The sequence below is a fragment of the Mustela putorius genome, unplaced genomic scaffold (assembly GCF_011764305.1).
Source record: "Mustela putorius furo isolate JIRA1106 unplaced genomic scaffold, ASM1176430v1.1 tig00000145_pilon_pilon_pilon, whole genome shotgun sequence".
NCBI lineage: Eukaryota > Metazoa > Chordata > Mammalia > Carnivora > Mustelidae > Mustela > Mustela putorius.
Genome location: NW_025421294.1, coordinates 48,564,415 through 48,581,088, shown reverse-complemented (window position 1 = coordinate 48,581,088; position 16,674 = coordinate 48,564,415). Strand labels below are relative to the sequence as shown.

General features: G+C 47.9%; 1 protein-coding gene across 1 annotated transcript in view; it reads left to right on the top strand.

Moving 5' to 3' along the window:
• Positions 1-3,709, top strand: part of ADRA1B (adrenoceptor alpha 1B) — a 49,216-nt gene extending 45,507 nt beyond the window's left edge. Inside the window, exon 2 of the mRNA XM_004737708.3 lies at positions 2,610-3,709. Within this exon, the coding sequence (XP_004737765.1) occupies positions 2,610-3,217 (608 nt within the window). The 3' untranslated portion in view covers positions 3,218-3,709. The remainder of the gene's footprint in view (positions 1-2,609) is intronic.
• The last annotated feature ends 12,965 nt before the right edge of the window (positions 3,710-16,674 follow it).

Here is a 16,674-nt window from a genome sequence, read left to right as displayed (position 1 = left end):
GCCGGCCTTGTCACAAATCAGACCATGAAGTGTCGCCCTCATCTGCCTCCTTTAAACCAAACCAAGAATCTAGCTCACTCCCACATTTCCCCCTGAGTTGGGAAAAGAATCATCATAACAGGTTGTGTGGCAGGCTCAGTCTGTACTGCACATGCTTCTTGGGGTTGTGAGTTTGAGCCCCACACTGGGTGTAGAGATTACTTAAATAAACTTAAAAAAAAAAAAAGAATCAGTACATCCAGGTATGGATAACCCTCTTTCTTTCTTTTTTTTTTTTTTTTAAAGAGTTTATTTAGAGCAGGCAGGGTAGAGAGAGAAGAGGAGACTCTCAAGCGGACTCTGTGCTGAGCCTGGGGCCCAACATGGGGCTTGATCTCAGGATCCTGAGATCTCAACCTGAGCTGAAATCAACAGTCAGACGCTTAACCCACTGAGCCACCCAGACAACCCTGGAGAGCCCTCGTTCTAAGTTTAAACCCTTGCCTGGCTTAGCCCTGCACCAGGAGCCCAGGAACATGGTTTGTAATAACAAAAAAAGGAAGGAAGGAAGGAAGGGGGGAGGGAGGGAGGAAGAAGGCAAGTCCTGTAAAGTATAATTGCATTTATCAAAACACTTAAAGATAGATGTATAACAGAAAAAAAGATCTGAAGGTCTATGCACCCCAATTTGATTTCTTTGCAGTGCAGGGTTGTGTGTTTTTTCTTTTTTCTTTTTTTAATATTTTTCTCATTTTTCCACAAAGGGTATTGTAAATAGCATTTTAAAAACATATTTTGTATTCAAACAGAATTTAGTTTAAATCCCAGCTATACTACAAACATACTGAGTGTCCTGGGGCAAGTCATTTACCCTCTCCAATCCTAGTTGCCTTGCATTTAAAATGGAAATTGCTTTTAATTAAATATTGCCATAAAATATTTTTGGTTCTGAAATTCAAGGGGTGAGTTAATCATGTTTCTCCATCATAGCACCTCATTATAAGCCCTCTCTCTTATTTTATTGATTTATTTCCTTTTATTTCCATTTCCCTCTGCCTTCACCCTTAGGCAACTATTTTGTGTTTGACGTTATTTGAAGTGTTTTTGTAAAATGTGTGTGGTTGTTTGGTGTGTTACTTAAATAGTATTATGTTGTAAATCTTCATTCTGTTTCCTATTTGTTCATAAAGAATGATATTTTTTAAGATCTTTCCCTAGTGCTATATGGACATGCTGTCCAGGACTCTAAGTGGGACACAGTCACTGTACTAGGCATCTATACTACTCTACTTTTCCATAATTCCCAATGAGGGACACCTAAGTTCTGTCCAACTCTCTGTCACCATAAGCAACAGTGCTCTGAGTATACTTGTGAATATCACCTTATGGACCTGTGTGAAAGTTCTTTGAGATCTATGCCCTGGACCAGAACTGCTGGGTCAAGAGGTCTGTATATAGAGGCACCTGGGTAGCTCAGGTCATGATCTCAGGGTCCTGGAATGGAGCCCCACATTGGGCTCTCCGCTCAGCAGGGAGCCTGCTTCCCCCCTCTCTCTGCCTGCCTCTCTGCCTACTTGTGATCTCTGTCAAATAAATGGATAAAATCTTTAAAAAAAGTAGTAGTAGTAGTAGTAGAAGAAGAAGTCTGTATATATAATTAACGACATCAGGTAGGGCCAGAGTCTTGAGTAGGGCCTCACAGCCTATGCCCGCACTAGCCATGCAGAAGGCTCCCCCTGTCCCCACAACCCTGCCTACACTTAGCACTCTCCAGCTTCCTGATTTTGCCGGCTGAACAGATATGTTGTATCTCTTTGTGGTTTTCATTTTAATTTATTTGAACCCCTAATATTTTGAGCTTCTTGACCTATGTTCATTAGCCCTGAGGTTTCCTGTTTTGTAAATTGCCTGTTCATTTTCTTTGCCCACGTTTCTACTGGGAATGCTCTTTTTCTTGTTGATTTGCAGGAGTATCTTTTATATTCTAAATATTGATCCCTTGACTGTCTTAAAAATTGGAAATCTCCTCTCCCGTCTTTGCTCGTAGTATATCTTTTTGCGGTGTTGAGTCATTTTTCTTTCACTGCTAGATCAAAAAGATCGTTCCTAGATCAGAGAAGAACGTTGTCTTCTTCTGCCTTTAAAGTTTTACCTTTCACATTTAGGTCTTTAATACCTCTCATATCTACTATGGAAATAAATTGGCATCTGCGTCCAGGCCTTTCTGTAGAATAAAATAATATAGCTAAGCCCCTAGCACAATGCTTCCCAACTAAGAACTAAGCCAATGCCGGTGATGATGATTATCGCTGGCGTCGAAAGTGGTAAACGCTGTCCTGGCAAGTCCAGAGAAATGGAAACCTAGGGGCTGGTTAGCTAGCCAGGAAAGGTTTTAGAGGAGAAGCGAAAGTTATGGAGATTGGCCCTGAAAAGGAATGTCGCATTCGCTCCCTTAGAGATGGAAAGGCGAGCGCTTGGGGCAGAGAAGGTGGCCTGGGCAGAGACCAGGCGGCGGGACTGCCGCGCGTTCGCGGCGTTCAGGCGGAGCGCAGGGAGAGGAGGGCCTGACTACTCACGAACTGCTGTCTGTCTTTCTGCCCCTGTGCCCACCCCACCCCTCCCCGCTGCAGGCTCCCTGTTCTCCACCCTGAAGCCCCCCGACGCCGTGTTCAAAGTGGTGTTCTGGCTGGGCTACTTCAACAGCTGCCTCAACCCCATCATCTACCCGTGCTCCAGCAAGGAGTTCAAGCGCGCCTTCGTGCGCATCCTCGGGTGCCAGTGCCGCGGTCGCCGCCGCCGCCGCCGTCGCCGTCGCCTGGGCGGCTGCGCCTACACCTACCGGCCTTGGACGCGCGGCGGCTCGCTGGAACGCTCGCAGTCGCGCAAGGACTCGCTGGACGACAGCGGCAGCTGCCTGAGCGGCAGCCAGCGGACCCTGCCCTCGGCCTCGCCGAGTCCGGGCTACCTGGGCCGCGGCGCGCCGCCGTCCATCGAGCTGTGCGCCTTCCCGGAGTGGAAGGCGCCCGGCGCGCTCCTGAGCCTGCCCGCGCCCGAGCCCCCCGGCCGCCGCGGCCGCCACGACTCTGGCCCCCTCTTCACCTTCAAGCTCCTGTCCGAACCCGAGAGCCCCGGGGACGACGGCGGCGCCAGCAACGGTGGCTGCGAGGCCGCGACCGACGTGGCCAACGGGCAGCCGGGCTTCAAAACCAACATGCCCCTGGCGCCCGGGCAGTTTTAGGGCCCCGGGGGAGGAAACATCGTGGGGGGAGGGCGGGCGGAGGGGGGGAGGGGGCGTCGGCGCCCGGAGACGCGGGCCCGAGGGGGAAACGGGGGGAGGGGGGCGGGGAGAGGGGCAGCTGCTTTTCTGGCAGGGGCATGGGTGCCAGGTACAGCGCGGAGAGCTGGGCCGAGCATGCTGAGAGCCTGGAGGACCCGACGCCGGCCGGGATTTCCGTCTCTCTCTCTCTGTACATATCCAAACGAGTCCCTCTGTACAAGTATTTAATCGTGGGTACACGTGCGTGTGTCTGTGCGGTGTCCGTGTGGTCTGCATGTGTGCGTGTGTGGGGCCGCCCGCGCGGGGGCAGAGCGAGTGTGCGCCCGGGAGGCAGCGGGGGCGGTGTTTGTCTCGTGACTTAGTACCTCTCAAGCCCCTCCTTGTACTTTACTGAATGATGGCACTTGGGCGGGGTTGGAAACACATCGGACATTAAAGGTCATTTCTCCTGTGCGCCTTTGAGCGGTTTGTGAACAGGGCGGTGGGTAGGATCTGGAGTCTCCTCTTCCTTCCCCTTCAGGTTTGTCTGCGTCGGTCCCACCGAACCTATGGGCGATAGTTGTGCTGGGGCCCCTTGGCCCCACTTCTACCCTTGCCATTACGGCCCTCCAGGGCTAAACAGATCTGACCCTGTGGCTGGACGTCAGCGGGTGGATTTGTCCCATAAATCCTCCTTGCCTGCTTTGGACCCTCACTGGTATCTAATCCTCCTGCTGTGGGCAACACTGTGGGCAATGCCTGGCTTGGTCCTAGGGACCCCAATCCTAGCTGGAGCTCTGTAGCCGGGAGGGTAAGGTGGGCCTGGCACTTGAGAGGGAATGGGACTCAGGCAGAGAGCTGGCTTGGTTCCTTTCACCTCCTCCCTGCATCCCTAGGCCAAACACTCCATTGTTCACCCGGGGCCAGGGAGCCCGATAAAGAAATGCAGACCGAAGAATTTTCTGGATAAGATATGGATCCCTGTGATCAAGCAACATATATGAGCACAAGAACCCTCATAAGCTCTGCTAACTAGGGAGACTGTCTGGGGAAGAAGCACTGAGGAAAGTCACGCAGAGAGGTGGAGCACACCTGGGAGAAAGTAACCTCCATTCTAGCCTCAGGTCTTCTGCTGATTTACTGCTTTACCTAGAGAAAGCCACATTCCCTTTCTGCATCTTGGTTTCCCATCTGTGGTAATGATGGAATTGATTCCAGGGTCTTCTCTGCCTCTGAAAGCCTCCAGTTTGCTAAAAGAATAATAATAATAATAATAATAACAATAATAACAATAACAGTACTTATAATAAATATAAATATACAGGCTAGGAAACAAAACAGAGCATTTTTCTTCCCAGAAATTCAAAAAAAGCATGACAGGAACATACCCACCTCAATCCCTTTCTCTTCCCACTTTGCTTTTTTTTGTTTGTTTGTTTGTTTGTTTGTTCCTGAGCTTCCTACTTTCTCAAATGGCAGGAGACTTTTCTAATAATGTTAGTGCATCAGACATTTATTCTATGACATTTATTCTGTGACTGAATAGAAAATGCTTAGTGAAAAGGAGCAGTAGTTCAGGTAACTGAAAAGTGTAGGGGTATCAGGTATGGATGCATCCAGGAGCTTAAACAAGATGGTCAGCTTGCTCAGAAAGTTCTGACTCTTTCATTTAGCTTTCATCTTAGCTCTGCTTATCTTTCTTCATTTCCTTCTTGCAGATAACTTTTTCACACCATTCTTACAACTTAAAACTCCCCCAAAAGGAGAAATATCTCCCACCACTTCTGACAAAATATATAAAAAAAAAAAAAGTAAAAAGTCCTAAAAAGCTAGATGTTCTGTGTCAGAGATCCCTTTGAGACTGATGAAAGCTTTACATTCTTCTGCCAGAAAAAAAAAAAAACGCACTATATATATAATATTTTTATACAATTTCAAATGACTCCTCCCTGTTTAAAATCCCATGAACCAAGCATGATATCCAGATCCACAGGTTATTCGAGCTAAACTGGATTTTCAGAATTATCTGGGCCAATCACTTCATCTTTACAGATAGGGAAACCACGGTAAATAACTTGACTAAGTGACACTGAACTAGGACTAGGACTCCACTCTGTTGCCTCCCTGTCCAGTACCTTTTACACTCCCTTGTGCTGCCATGCTGGGGTTGAGTACATCCTCTAATAGAGAGAAGATGTCTTCTTGGCTCAATACAGATAAGAGTCCTAGGAAAAGAAAACCCTGAATCTGGGCGCCTGGGTGGCTCAGTGGGTTAAGCCGCTGCCTTCTGCTCAGGTCATGATCTCAGGGTCCTGGGATCGAGGCCCGCATCGGGCTCTCTGCTCAGCAGGGGGCCTGCTTCCTCCTCTCTCTCTGCCTGCCTGCCTCTCTGCTTGCTTGTGATCTCTCTCTGTCAAATAAATAAATAAATAATCTTTAAAAAAAAAAAAGAAAAAGAAAAAGAAAAGCCTGAATCTAATTTCCAGAGAAGCAGCAGCAGTCCTCTGAAAACATTTTGTTAATAACCCAGATCTTTCAAACAGTCCTTACATAGACTCCTGACATAATTGTGGCCCAGAGTGAAGAAGGAAAGGACAACAGAGCCTCAACCCCTTGACTGCTCTCCTCCCCAGCTCCTCCTTCTGGCATGCCCTAAGCACCCAAGGATTCCACAGAATGAGGTTTGAAAAGCACTGGTCTAGTGCAAGCAAGTGGGACCTGGAGTCGGTTGGACCTGGGTTCAATTCTTGGCTCTGTGTCACCTTGAGCAACTCACCCCTGCCTCTCCTGGCCTGTTTTCCCATCTGTCAAAAGGACATGATCATCACAGACTATCAGGAAACCCGAAGGATTCAATGAAATAATTGTGGTATAAACACCAAACTGCAGCTCGCTGGGCAGGATCAACCTGTAATTTGGACCAGAGATATCTGAAGCCACAGACACCAAAGGCATTTCCTGAGCTGCTCAGTTCTGATGACCTCAGACATCACTGGTGTTTGGAGGCCACTCAGGAAGGCAGCGGCACCCTCCTGCCTTTTTCCAGAAGGAGGGTTGGCCCAGCAGAGGCTCACGTCCTCATACGATGCTTGGTTCCAGATCAGACCCATGTCAGAGTCTGCATCACGCTACAACTTCAGGTTACTTCACTGTGGCCAGGCTGAGAGAGGGCATGGAATTCAAGAGCCCTCGGGGGAAAATGGCCTCTCTACTCTGACCTCCCCACCGGCAGCAAGGCAGCCCTACTGAATCTTCTCCAGCCACCCAAACACTCCTGGGTCATTGTCTCCCCTGGGACAGGCACAGGAATACATCTGCCAACCAAAGTAAAGAGGCAAGTGGCTTGGCAAGGTGGGGTAATAGTTGATCCTGCAGATTTGGGTTCAAAGCCCACTTCTGCCATTTAATAGCTCTGTGACCTTGAGCAGCTCATGTTACCGGTCTAAACCTCAGTTTTTTTTTTAACTATAAAGTAGAGATAATAATAGTACCTACCTCAGAGGGACACTGGGCAGATCAAATGGGTTCATGAGTATAAATCAACACTTTGTCCGTCACTTGGAAGGAAGTATCTGATGAGCGATAGCTATTAGCTGAGGCATTAACTATTCAGTCTTTACTTTAATACGTGAAGTTTAGAAAATCTGAATAAATGGACAAAGAAAATAAATTCTCTGTCATTCACTAGAGTCCAGGGTTTTAGGACTCAGTGTCTACCTTGAAGAAGAAAGACAAGCTTATGACAGAGTAAAAGAATTTTGTATCCTACAGCATGAAGAAACACATTACTCGAAGAGGGGATCAGCCCAAATTTGGAGGGAAAAAGGAAATTGGATAAAAGTTATAGAACATTCCAGGGTGACAAAATCAGAATGGGTGCATGAGGGAAGTCTGGATGTCTTAAGACTTGTGCATCCTATGATGGGGGACAAGGGCAGGGGGGCAGGGAGGGGGGCTGTGGGGCGCAGAGTTGCTCTGGGCACACACCTGGGTTCAAGGCTCAGCTCTACCTGATCCAAGTGCCTTGGCCTCCCTGTGGCCAACTGCCTTGCATGTAAATTGAGAATATAATTAGCACATGCCCCACAAGTTTGGGATACAACAAAACATGAAAGAGCTTGGCCCAGAGTAGGCACTATTTTTATTACTTGTGGGTGATGTTATATATCCCTCATTCCAGCAGTTCTCAACTTTTCCTGCATCAGCAGCTCCTTTAAGAGTCTTATGCAAACTAGAACGAAATGAGTGTAACAGCCCAACTTCACCTACAAGTCATGCCCCCCAAATCTCAACACGTGAAACCGGGTTATAAACTTCTCAAGAGATTTGACTCCCTGAAAATACAAAAGTAGTCAAATACAGAGCGAGGTACACACAGAGAAGAATGTCTTCGACCCTGCCCTCCCAGAGCTCAGCCTGGATGAGAGGTGGGCAGGCACCAGCAATCCCACTGGAGTGTACAACTGGAGTCAGGGAACTAGAAGCTTCCTTCCTTAGTGAGCCCCTGAGTGTCAGGCTCCATCTTCGGTCTGGAGCTTGGTGGTGATGGTTAAGTGCCTTGGGTTCTTGGAAAGGGGTTGGATGGCACTTGGGCAAAGCATTGAGCATCACTCCTCCAGCTGAAGAACAGGCCTTGTCCAGGCTGCCATCAGCCTCTTGGTGGCAAGAAGTAGAACAGCAACCACTCCTCACTGCAGATTGGGGGTTAACTTCCACCTGGTCCTGGAAACAGATGTGGAGGCCTCCTGCTGCCCCACCTCCTCTCAGCAGGTCCCTTCGGGACCCTCTCGACCCTACCTCACCACGCCATGGAATCTTTATATAGCCCAGCTGAGGGTAGGGGGAGGATACAGAGGGAAGCTTGGGTTAGTGTGGAAGAGCTTGCGTCCTTCTAGGGTTTTCCCATCTTATACCTAGCCCTGCCTTCTGAAACTCTAAAGTCAAGAACTTGACACTGTTTCTTTGGCTTTCCCTAGAAAATCTTCCCCTAGGAAATGAGTGACTTACTTGGCTAGAGTCAGAGAGCCTTGGTTTGCCAGTTAATTTGTTAAAGTATAGGTGTTGGGAGGTGGGATGGTGAGACAGAGACAGAGGTGTAATCTGCCTCCCTTCTCTCCTGCTCCTCTCCCCAACCCTCCCTCCCCTGCAGCCAGGCTACCTCTGTTGTCCCTTAGGTCCAGGAGAGCCCAACTCCCCACTCGGGGCCTTTGCACATCTGGTCCCTCTGCCTAGAGCCCCTTCCTCCGTCACCTCCTTCACACCTGTGCTGCAGTGTCACTTCTCAGTGGTCACCTGATTTCTCTGACCCCACCGCCAATGCCACCCAGCCCGCCCTGTGGCTCTCCTGCACTTTATTTTTCTCCATAGCTCTTGGCACTACCTAGCGTGTTATGTAGCCAAATTGTTGACATGTTTTATTTGTTCCCCCCCACACACACTAAAATCCCATACTCCACGGGGGTGGAGATTTTTGTCTATTTTGTTCACTATTACAGTCTCAGCCTCTAAAGCAGTGCCTGACACATGGTAGTTGCTCAAATACCTTTTTCCAAATATTTTTGAATGGATGAGTATCTATGTCCCAAGCATGAGTATGGATGTGCTATAATAGCAGAACAGGGGGCTTGGGGAGCTCATGGCAGGGGCTCCTGCCTCTAATCTGATGATAGAGGAAGGGACAATTCTGATCAGGGAAGGCTTCCTGTAGGAAATGACATCTAAAGAATGTCAGCTGGGCCCCCACTGCCTGACACTCCCTGTGTTTCCGTCATTAGTGCTCTCACACACCCATCAGGGGAGATGGGAGTCTCAAGGCCAGGCCCTAGGTCCCCACCCCTTTCTAGGCCTCTGTTTACTGACTGACCATCAGGAACACTGAACCAGAGACAACCGCTAAACTGTGCCAAACTGTGACTCCAGCTTTTCTTCTCCTCCCACAAGGGCGCAGTCCTCAGGGACAAGCTGTTTGGGGCAAGAACTTTTATGGGATTAGTAAAACAAACAGCTTTGATTCCTGCTAATGGGCTCATTCAGAGAAGCAGTGTCCTTATAAAAGGCCTGCTTGAGAGAAGAGGACAGCACGAAAATCTGGTGACTGTCCTCACGTGTAGTGCACCCCCTCGGGAAGCATATTCCGTCTCAGTCAAGTGCCCCCTGAGCCAGCAAGCGCTCACCCCGTGCACTCCATGGGCTCCCGTACCCTACTTCATTCACCCGTGTGTTCTCTTGTTTATTTCACAAATGATCCTGGAGCACCCACACAAACTGGGAGCCAAGGATACAAAGAAGATCACCCAGCTTTGCTCTCATGAAAATTTCAGTCTGGAAGAGGACGCTGGACTCAAAAAACCTTATTATATACCAGGTAGAATGAGGTTCTGGTAGCACAGGGGTTAAGCGTGAGAACCAGAGAGTCAGATAGAACCGGGTGTGAAATCTGATTCACCCATTTATTAGTTTTGTCTCCTTGAACAAATCATCTGCTGTCTTGGAGGGGCAGTTTTCATGACCTGTGAAATAGGAATGATCATACCTGTCTTCAAGGGGTTGCAGGATTTCTTCTCCTTTAGTGCCCATGGTTCTTGGTCACACCACTTGGAAGAATGAAGAGGTAGACCAGATGAAGAGTGGTGGGCAGCAAAGCAAGGCATACTGAGCCATAGTAAAGTGATAGCACAAAGTTCCGGAAGAGGGAGGGGACCCAAAAGGGTTGCCACTGGATTGGTTTTCATGGGCTTGTTTATGGGCATGTTACAGGCAGGTATAATCTGATTAACCCAATCAGGTTTTTGTCACCTATCTATCACATGGGAAAGGGTGGAGGGCTCCTTCCCGGGTGGTGTAAAATCCTTGTAAGAGTGGTTTCCTTTTAGGGCAGGGGTGGGAGGGGTGGGGGGAGCCCCTTGTTCCTGACTGCCTTTCTTCCCACTACCCTTCATCAGAGAGTCATTGTGAAGATCAGTTTCAACAGGTCATGCTGTGTGCTTAGTATAGCCTGCAGCACCTGGTGATTGCTCAGTAAAAGGCCATTGTGATACTCAGTGCCATTGAAGCCATGGAAATAAAGGACTTCAGGAATTTGAGGGAGAAAGGGTTCCTGTCTATCTACACAGAATCAGAAAGGCTTCACGGAGGCAGTGGCATCAGAGCTGGGTCTGAAGACATGGCTAAGTAGTGATGAACAAGAAATAGGAGCAGGGGAAGCCATCTGCTGTTCTATGAGGAAGCTGAGGCCAGATGTAGATGTCTCTGCCAACTGAGGGCCCAGCCAGCCTCCACCATCAGACCTGTAAGTGATTCTTGAGTGAGAACTGCTCAACTGAGCCCCATCAACCCCGAGAATTATGACAGATAACAATCAATCACTGCTGCTGTTTCCCACAAGTTTCTTACACAGCAACGGACGCCTAGAAAGGAGAAAAGATTTCTGCGTAGGCAGTCTGACCCGGGAACCCCTGCTTATAACCATTACCCTTAGTGCCTCACTTGGTGTCCCAAATGCAATTCATTCTCTCTTGACAGAGCTAATGAAATGCTGGGCAAGATTTGAAGTCTGGCACCTTCTGATCTTGACTTGCCAAGGAGATGGAGGATGATAGGAAAGAACAGGAAATTGGGCCAGGAAGGGATGTGCCTTGTGGTTTGATTATTTTTCTCCAGCTTTACTGAGATGTAATTAACAAATAAAAATTACATGTATTTAAGGTGTACACATTGATGTTTTGATACATGAATACACTGTGAAATGGGATTACCACACTTGAGTTCATTAACATACCCATCACCTCACATAGCTACCTCCTAGGGATACGGGTCAACAACACTTGGAGTCTACTCTCAGCAAATTTCAAGTATACAATGCAATCTTTTGAACTATAGTGACCATGCTGTAACCAAGATCTCCAGAACTTACTCGTCCTGCCTATCTGGAACTTCGTACCCTTTCACCAACATCTCCCTTTCTTGCCTCCTCCAGCAACCACCATTCTACTCTTCACTTTTTATGACTTCATCTTGTTAGATTCCACAGACAAGTGAGGTCATACAGTCTTTGTCTCTCTGCGTCTGGTTCATTTCACTTAGCACGATGTTCTCTAGGTTCGTCCATATTGTCTCAAATGGCAGGATTTCTTTCTTTTTTAAGTTTAAATAATATTCTTTTATATACAACTACATGGTTTTTCCCCCCCCATCCAAATTAGGGGAGGCAAAGGGAAGATAGGCTCCCCTATCTCCAGGACCCTGGGATCATGACCTGAGCTGAAGGCAGATACTTAAGGACTGAGCCACCTAGGCATCCCTCCTCTTTTTTTAACACTTCTGTCACACAGCTTCCAATCTGGCTGATCACTCTCCTTCTGAACAGCAGAGAACTTTCTCCTCCCATCCCCTCAGTGCTAAAGCCCCCCAGAGCTCAGTTCTTTGGTTCTTCTCTCTACTCCCTGATGACTGCCTCCACTCCTGTGGCATTAAAATTTATCCACACAGTGACCACTCCCCAACTGTGTCACCAGCCCCAGCCTTCCACTGGCATCTCAAACTTAACAAACCCCCACTGACCTCTTATTTCTCTTCCACAACTGCTTCTCCCCTGGTTCCATTTGGTGATCAGATGTCATCCCCTCAGAGAGGCTTTCCCTGATCACTTGTTCTAAAACAGATCTCCTCTCACTGCGGCTCCTTACCTGGCTTTCCCTTTTCTACAGCACTTGCCATGAACTGATCCTGTTTATTTATTTACTTACTTGTTTATTGGCTGTCTCCTCCCTCAGAAGTGTGAACTCCACCCAGGCAAGAACTTGACCCATTCTCTTTCCTTCTGGATCCCCAAATCAGAGAGTAGTAATCAGCACACAGCAGGCACTCACTCAAAATTTGTTGAGTGGGGCACCTGGGTGGCTCAGTCTGTTAAGCATCTGCCTTTGGCTTGGGTCCTACTCTCAGGATCCTGGGATAGAGCCCCATATCAGGCTCCCTGCTTGGCGGAGAGTCTGCTTCTCCCGCTACCCCTGCTCTCTCTCCCTCTCTCAAATAAATAAATAAAATCTTTTAAAAATTATATTAAATTTTTTAAAAATTTGTTCAGTGAGTGAATGACATCTTAGTGTCTGGTCCCTGATCAGGCCCCAGGTAGTGGTGTGCTGAAGTTGCCTTTTACCAGCCGTGAGGCTGATTATCACATGTCTTTCCAGCTTTACACTAGGTGACATCACACCCGTGACTTAAAGCCTGCAGCCCTGGGAATATGTATGCCACAGAAACTCACAAACGCTGCAAATCAGGGCTTTGGTTTTCTTTTTTGGAAGGCAGTTTACCAGCACACCACTTCTAATCTCTGAAGAAGCACTTTCCTCAGAGGGCTTTGGGTCACTTGGGACCCCAAGCAATGCCACCTCTGGGCCCTGGTGACAAAATCTGACCCTGAGCTAGAAACAGGGGCATTCTGCTTGGAACAAAGCCTGGCTGGGGCCCCTTGAGATCTGAAGGGAAGACACTTCCAGCTGGCCCTAGAGGGTTTGCAGCTTTGAGAGGGCTGGGCCATAGTCCCAAGGGCGAGAGCTGAGGAGACTGAGCTGGGTAGTTACACTTCCCATGACTCCCTCAGTCAGCTTACTGGAAGCAATTGTTAAGGAGGTGGAAGGAGAAAAGGGATTCACAAGAGTCCCGCAGAAATACTTGGGAAGACTTTTTAAAGAGGATCTGAAGTGTAATAGGTGGGGATGACTAGACGGAAACTTTGATTATTCACAGGACCCTGCCACGGGCTGGACTAGAGTTAGTCACTTTGGAAGGGGACGGGTTCTCTTGTAGAGAAACTACCTGTTTTGGGTAGCAAGAGCTGAGGCTGTGGTTCTCAAACTCAGAGTAGAAGAACCGCTCAAGGGTTTATGAAGAATACACACTCACCTCTGCCCTCCTCCAGCTGATGTAACAGGTGAAGGTGAAGCCGGATAATTGCATTTTTAGCAAATGTTCCAGGTGGTCATTTTGAGAAGCACTGTACTTCAGTACTGCCCGGACAGGAACAGGACTAGGTTTTACTCCCTCAGGATCCCCTATACGTCTACTGTCTGCGGAGACCCACTTTGCTAAACATCCAGTTGAACCAGCTGATTCCTCTCTCCCTAAGTCCTGATGGGGTAGCTTCCAGGGGTGACATGCCTGCCATCTGTTAAACTCAGGATGGCTTCAGAGAAAGTGAGCCTCTCATCTGACCCAGAATCTCCATCGAGGAAAGAGCCAGGACTGGAGGCGAAAGTGCAATGTCCTAAGAAGCTCCAGGAGCTCATTTCCAGAAATCAAACAGCAGTTGTTTTCATGCTTTAGTTTAAATCACGCCAAGAGATTTCAATCTGCTCCTTTTACAGGCTCACAATAGTATTTGGCATTAGGTTTTGGCGTTTACTGCCACTGCACAGAGCTGGGATCGCCAGCCCAGGACCGGAGCGCAGTGCCCACCCGGGTGCGCTGGTCTCTCCTGCGAGCGCAGCGCGCGGATGCCTTGGCGTCTCCAGCCACGCACAGCAGAGGACGAAGCCTCCCGGGGCCGCTCCAGGCCGCCCTGAGCCAGGCGTCCTTCCTCCTTTCGTGCGGAGACTGGGAAACAGTTCTGTAGACACTGCAGTGACGGAGACCACTCCACGCTCCCTTCCCTGAGCAGGTGCTCCGAATGGGACAAGTTTGGCGTTGAGGCGGACCCCGGCGCCACCTGCTGTCCCTCACGCCTAAGCGACAGAGTGTAAAAGAAAGGACAAGGAGACAGTCTCTCCTACGAGCTTCCAGGAGGAACCGCTGACACCTTGACTTTAACCCAGCGAAACGAATTTCAGATCCCAGCCTCCAGAAATATAAAAGAACACGTTTTTAGTGTTTTATGCCACAAAGTTTGTAGTGATTTGTTACAGCGGTAATAGGAAACTAATTAGGAATTACTAATTATAATAAGAAGCACATCTTAGCAGGCATCATACCCTAAAAGTGATTCGAGACTCCACATTCAACAGCCATTTACAATGCTGAGGGTCTCTGTGTGACTGGTCCTTCCCCTCTTCAGGAGGAGACAAGTCAAAGAGGCAGGAAGTGTAAGTAACAGTGATTTACTGAACTTCCACCCTAGAAGGGAGAGGTTGGGTTGGGCTGCGTTGGGTTCCTAGAGAGCCTGGAGACTACAAACGAGGCTAAAGCCCAGGCTGCTTTTTTCTACCTGGGCTATGTGGAGGTGTGCTAAAGGCCCCACAGCGCTGGAGGACAAACGGCGGGCATCTCCCGCAGCATCGATTTTACTGGATGAGGTGAGATTTAAAACATTTCAATATAAAACTAGAATTTTAAGATCAAAAAGAAACTTCGAAGACATTTTCCTCTCCCTTTAGCCATTTGCAATTGTGCTTCCCAGGTATACATTCATCCTGAGGTTAAGGCTATTTTGGTGGGAAAATCCAAAAAGCTCCAGATTAAGTGATGTTGGGCAAAGTGTGGAACATGCAGTTGGATAAACCTGGACTGCACAGAGGCCTCCAGGCCAAGAGGCTGCTGCAGGAGATCTGAGTGGGGGGGAAGGACTGCAGCCCACCTTGAAGGATCTGAAAAAGCAAACAGAACAGATGGGAAGGCATTCCTGGAGGGAGAAATTCCCAGAACACAACCTTGCAGGTTGGCTACTGTGTCCTTAGAGAAAAAAAGAAAGAAACAAAAAACACATGCAGAGTGGCCTGGGTTTGGCAAGCCTCTGAAAGCACAATAGGGAATATTTTTTTTTTTCATTGATCATCTACTGAGCATGTAGAGACAGAGACAACTGCATACAGTGCCGGGGTTGGGGGGGGGTGAGGTAGTACAGATATTTTGGAGGGCAACTTGGCAATGCCTAAAACATTTTTTTAAAGACTTTATTTATTTATTTAACAGAAAGAGACACATGGAGAGGGAACACAAGCGGAGGGAGTGGGAGAGGGAAACGCAGCCTTCCCGCTAAGCAGGGAGCCCGATGTGGAGCTCTATCCCCGGACCCTAAGATCACAACCTGAGATGAAAGCAGAAGCTTAACGACTGAACCACCCAGTGCCCCTGCCTAAAACATTTTAAGTGAATGTCCTTTCAGGGGTACATGTAGGCCCCTGACCTACAGACGGTGCTACATGCGTTTGAAGATGTACAGGGTGTTAAATGACGCATGGTCTGCAGTAGGGAAAAACAGAAGTGATGAACTGTCTACCCTTGTCTCCCCTCAGCTATGCAAGAAGGAAATCGATCTCATTATGCCCTCCTGCTTCTTACTTTTTAAGATGCTGTAAGCGCTCAGGTGGTTTGCCCTAGGCCCACTTCATGATGATTTAAGCAAAACACTGAACGGGCCGTAATACTGAACCACAGAATGAGAAAGTACTCTCTTTTCAGCCTCTTTTACCTCTGATTATGTGATATTAGAAGTCTCACTTCGGTGCTCATAAATCCTTAACACCCCCTCACACTTGCCAATCTCTCCCCGCCACCCCAGACCCCTGTTTGTTTGGTTTTTTTTTTTAAGTAAAGAGGTGGCAGGGCTCTCAGCAGATCACCTCAGAATTCCAGTTTAATAATGCTGTTCTGTTTAAACTGTATTCAGTTTTACTGAACACTTCTCTTTAGAGCAAGTGGCACTGGTGTTTTAACTGTGCCGATGACATAAAATTTTCCTTTTAAAACAAATTTTATTAAGTGATGATATCAGTTTCAATTTACATAAGTAATAGAGGACCTCAGAAATGGCAAAAATCATGATGCGGATATACTATTGACTGTGGTTTGGGGAGATGGTTAGTACACTGTTCAATTACTGCTATTAATTCTCAGGAACCGTAGCCCATCAGACCTTGAGAAATTATAGGCTGTGGACAGAGTTCTGGTTTAGACTCCGATTTTACCAGTCCCCATTCTCCCCCACGCTGTCACTGTGTCACTGTAATGGAACAAGGAGAGTGAACCAAGGAGGTCTGTGGTTTGGAAATTAAAGCTGAGCAGACAGGAGCTGGCTTCTGGTCCAAGACTCTTTGAGCTGACCCTGTAGGTAGGTAATGGGGAACTCTGCTGTGAATCCATCATAGAAGGGCCCAACAGGGGAAGGGATGGCAGTCTGCAAAATGAATGCCTGGTCAATCTCACTGCCTCCAAAAATCCTACCTCACCCTTCAGACATGAAAGAATCTTCTAGAAAGAGATCTTCATGAGTTGGGCTCACATTACTAGTCCTAGTTATCTTCCCAAGAGGATGCCACTGGCAGGATCAGTCCCCAGGAGAAGTGAGGTCAAGATAAATTTGCGAGTACTAAAGTTTTTTCTTGTCTTCCATTCTATTCCAAGAACCCTCAAAGCAGTGATTACTAAGAATCCCCCAAATGAATACCATCTCTATATCTAAGATCTAAAGGGCTGTTCATTTTAAGTCATAACAAAACAACTGT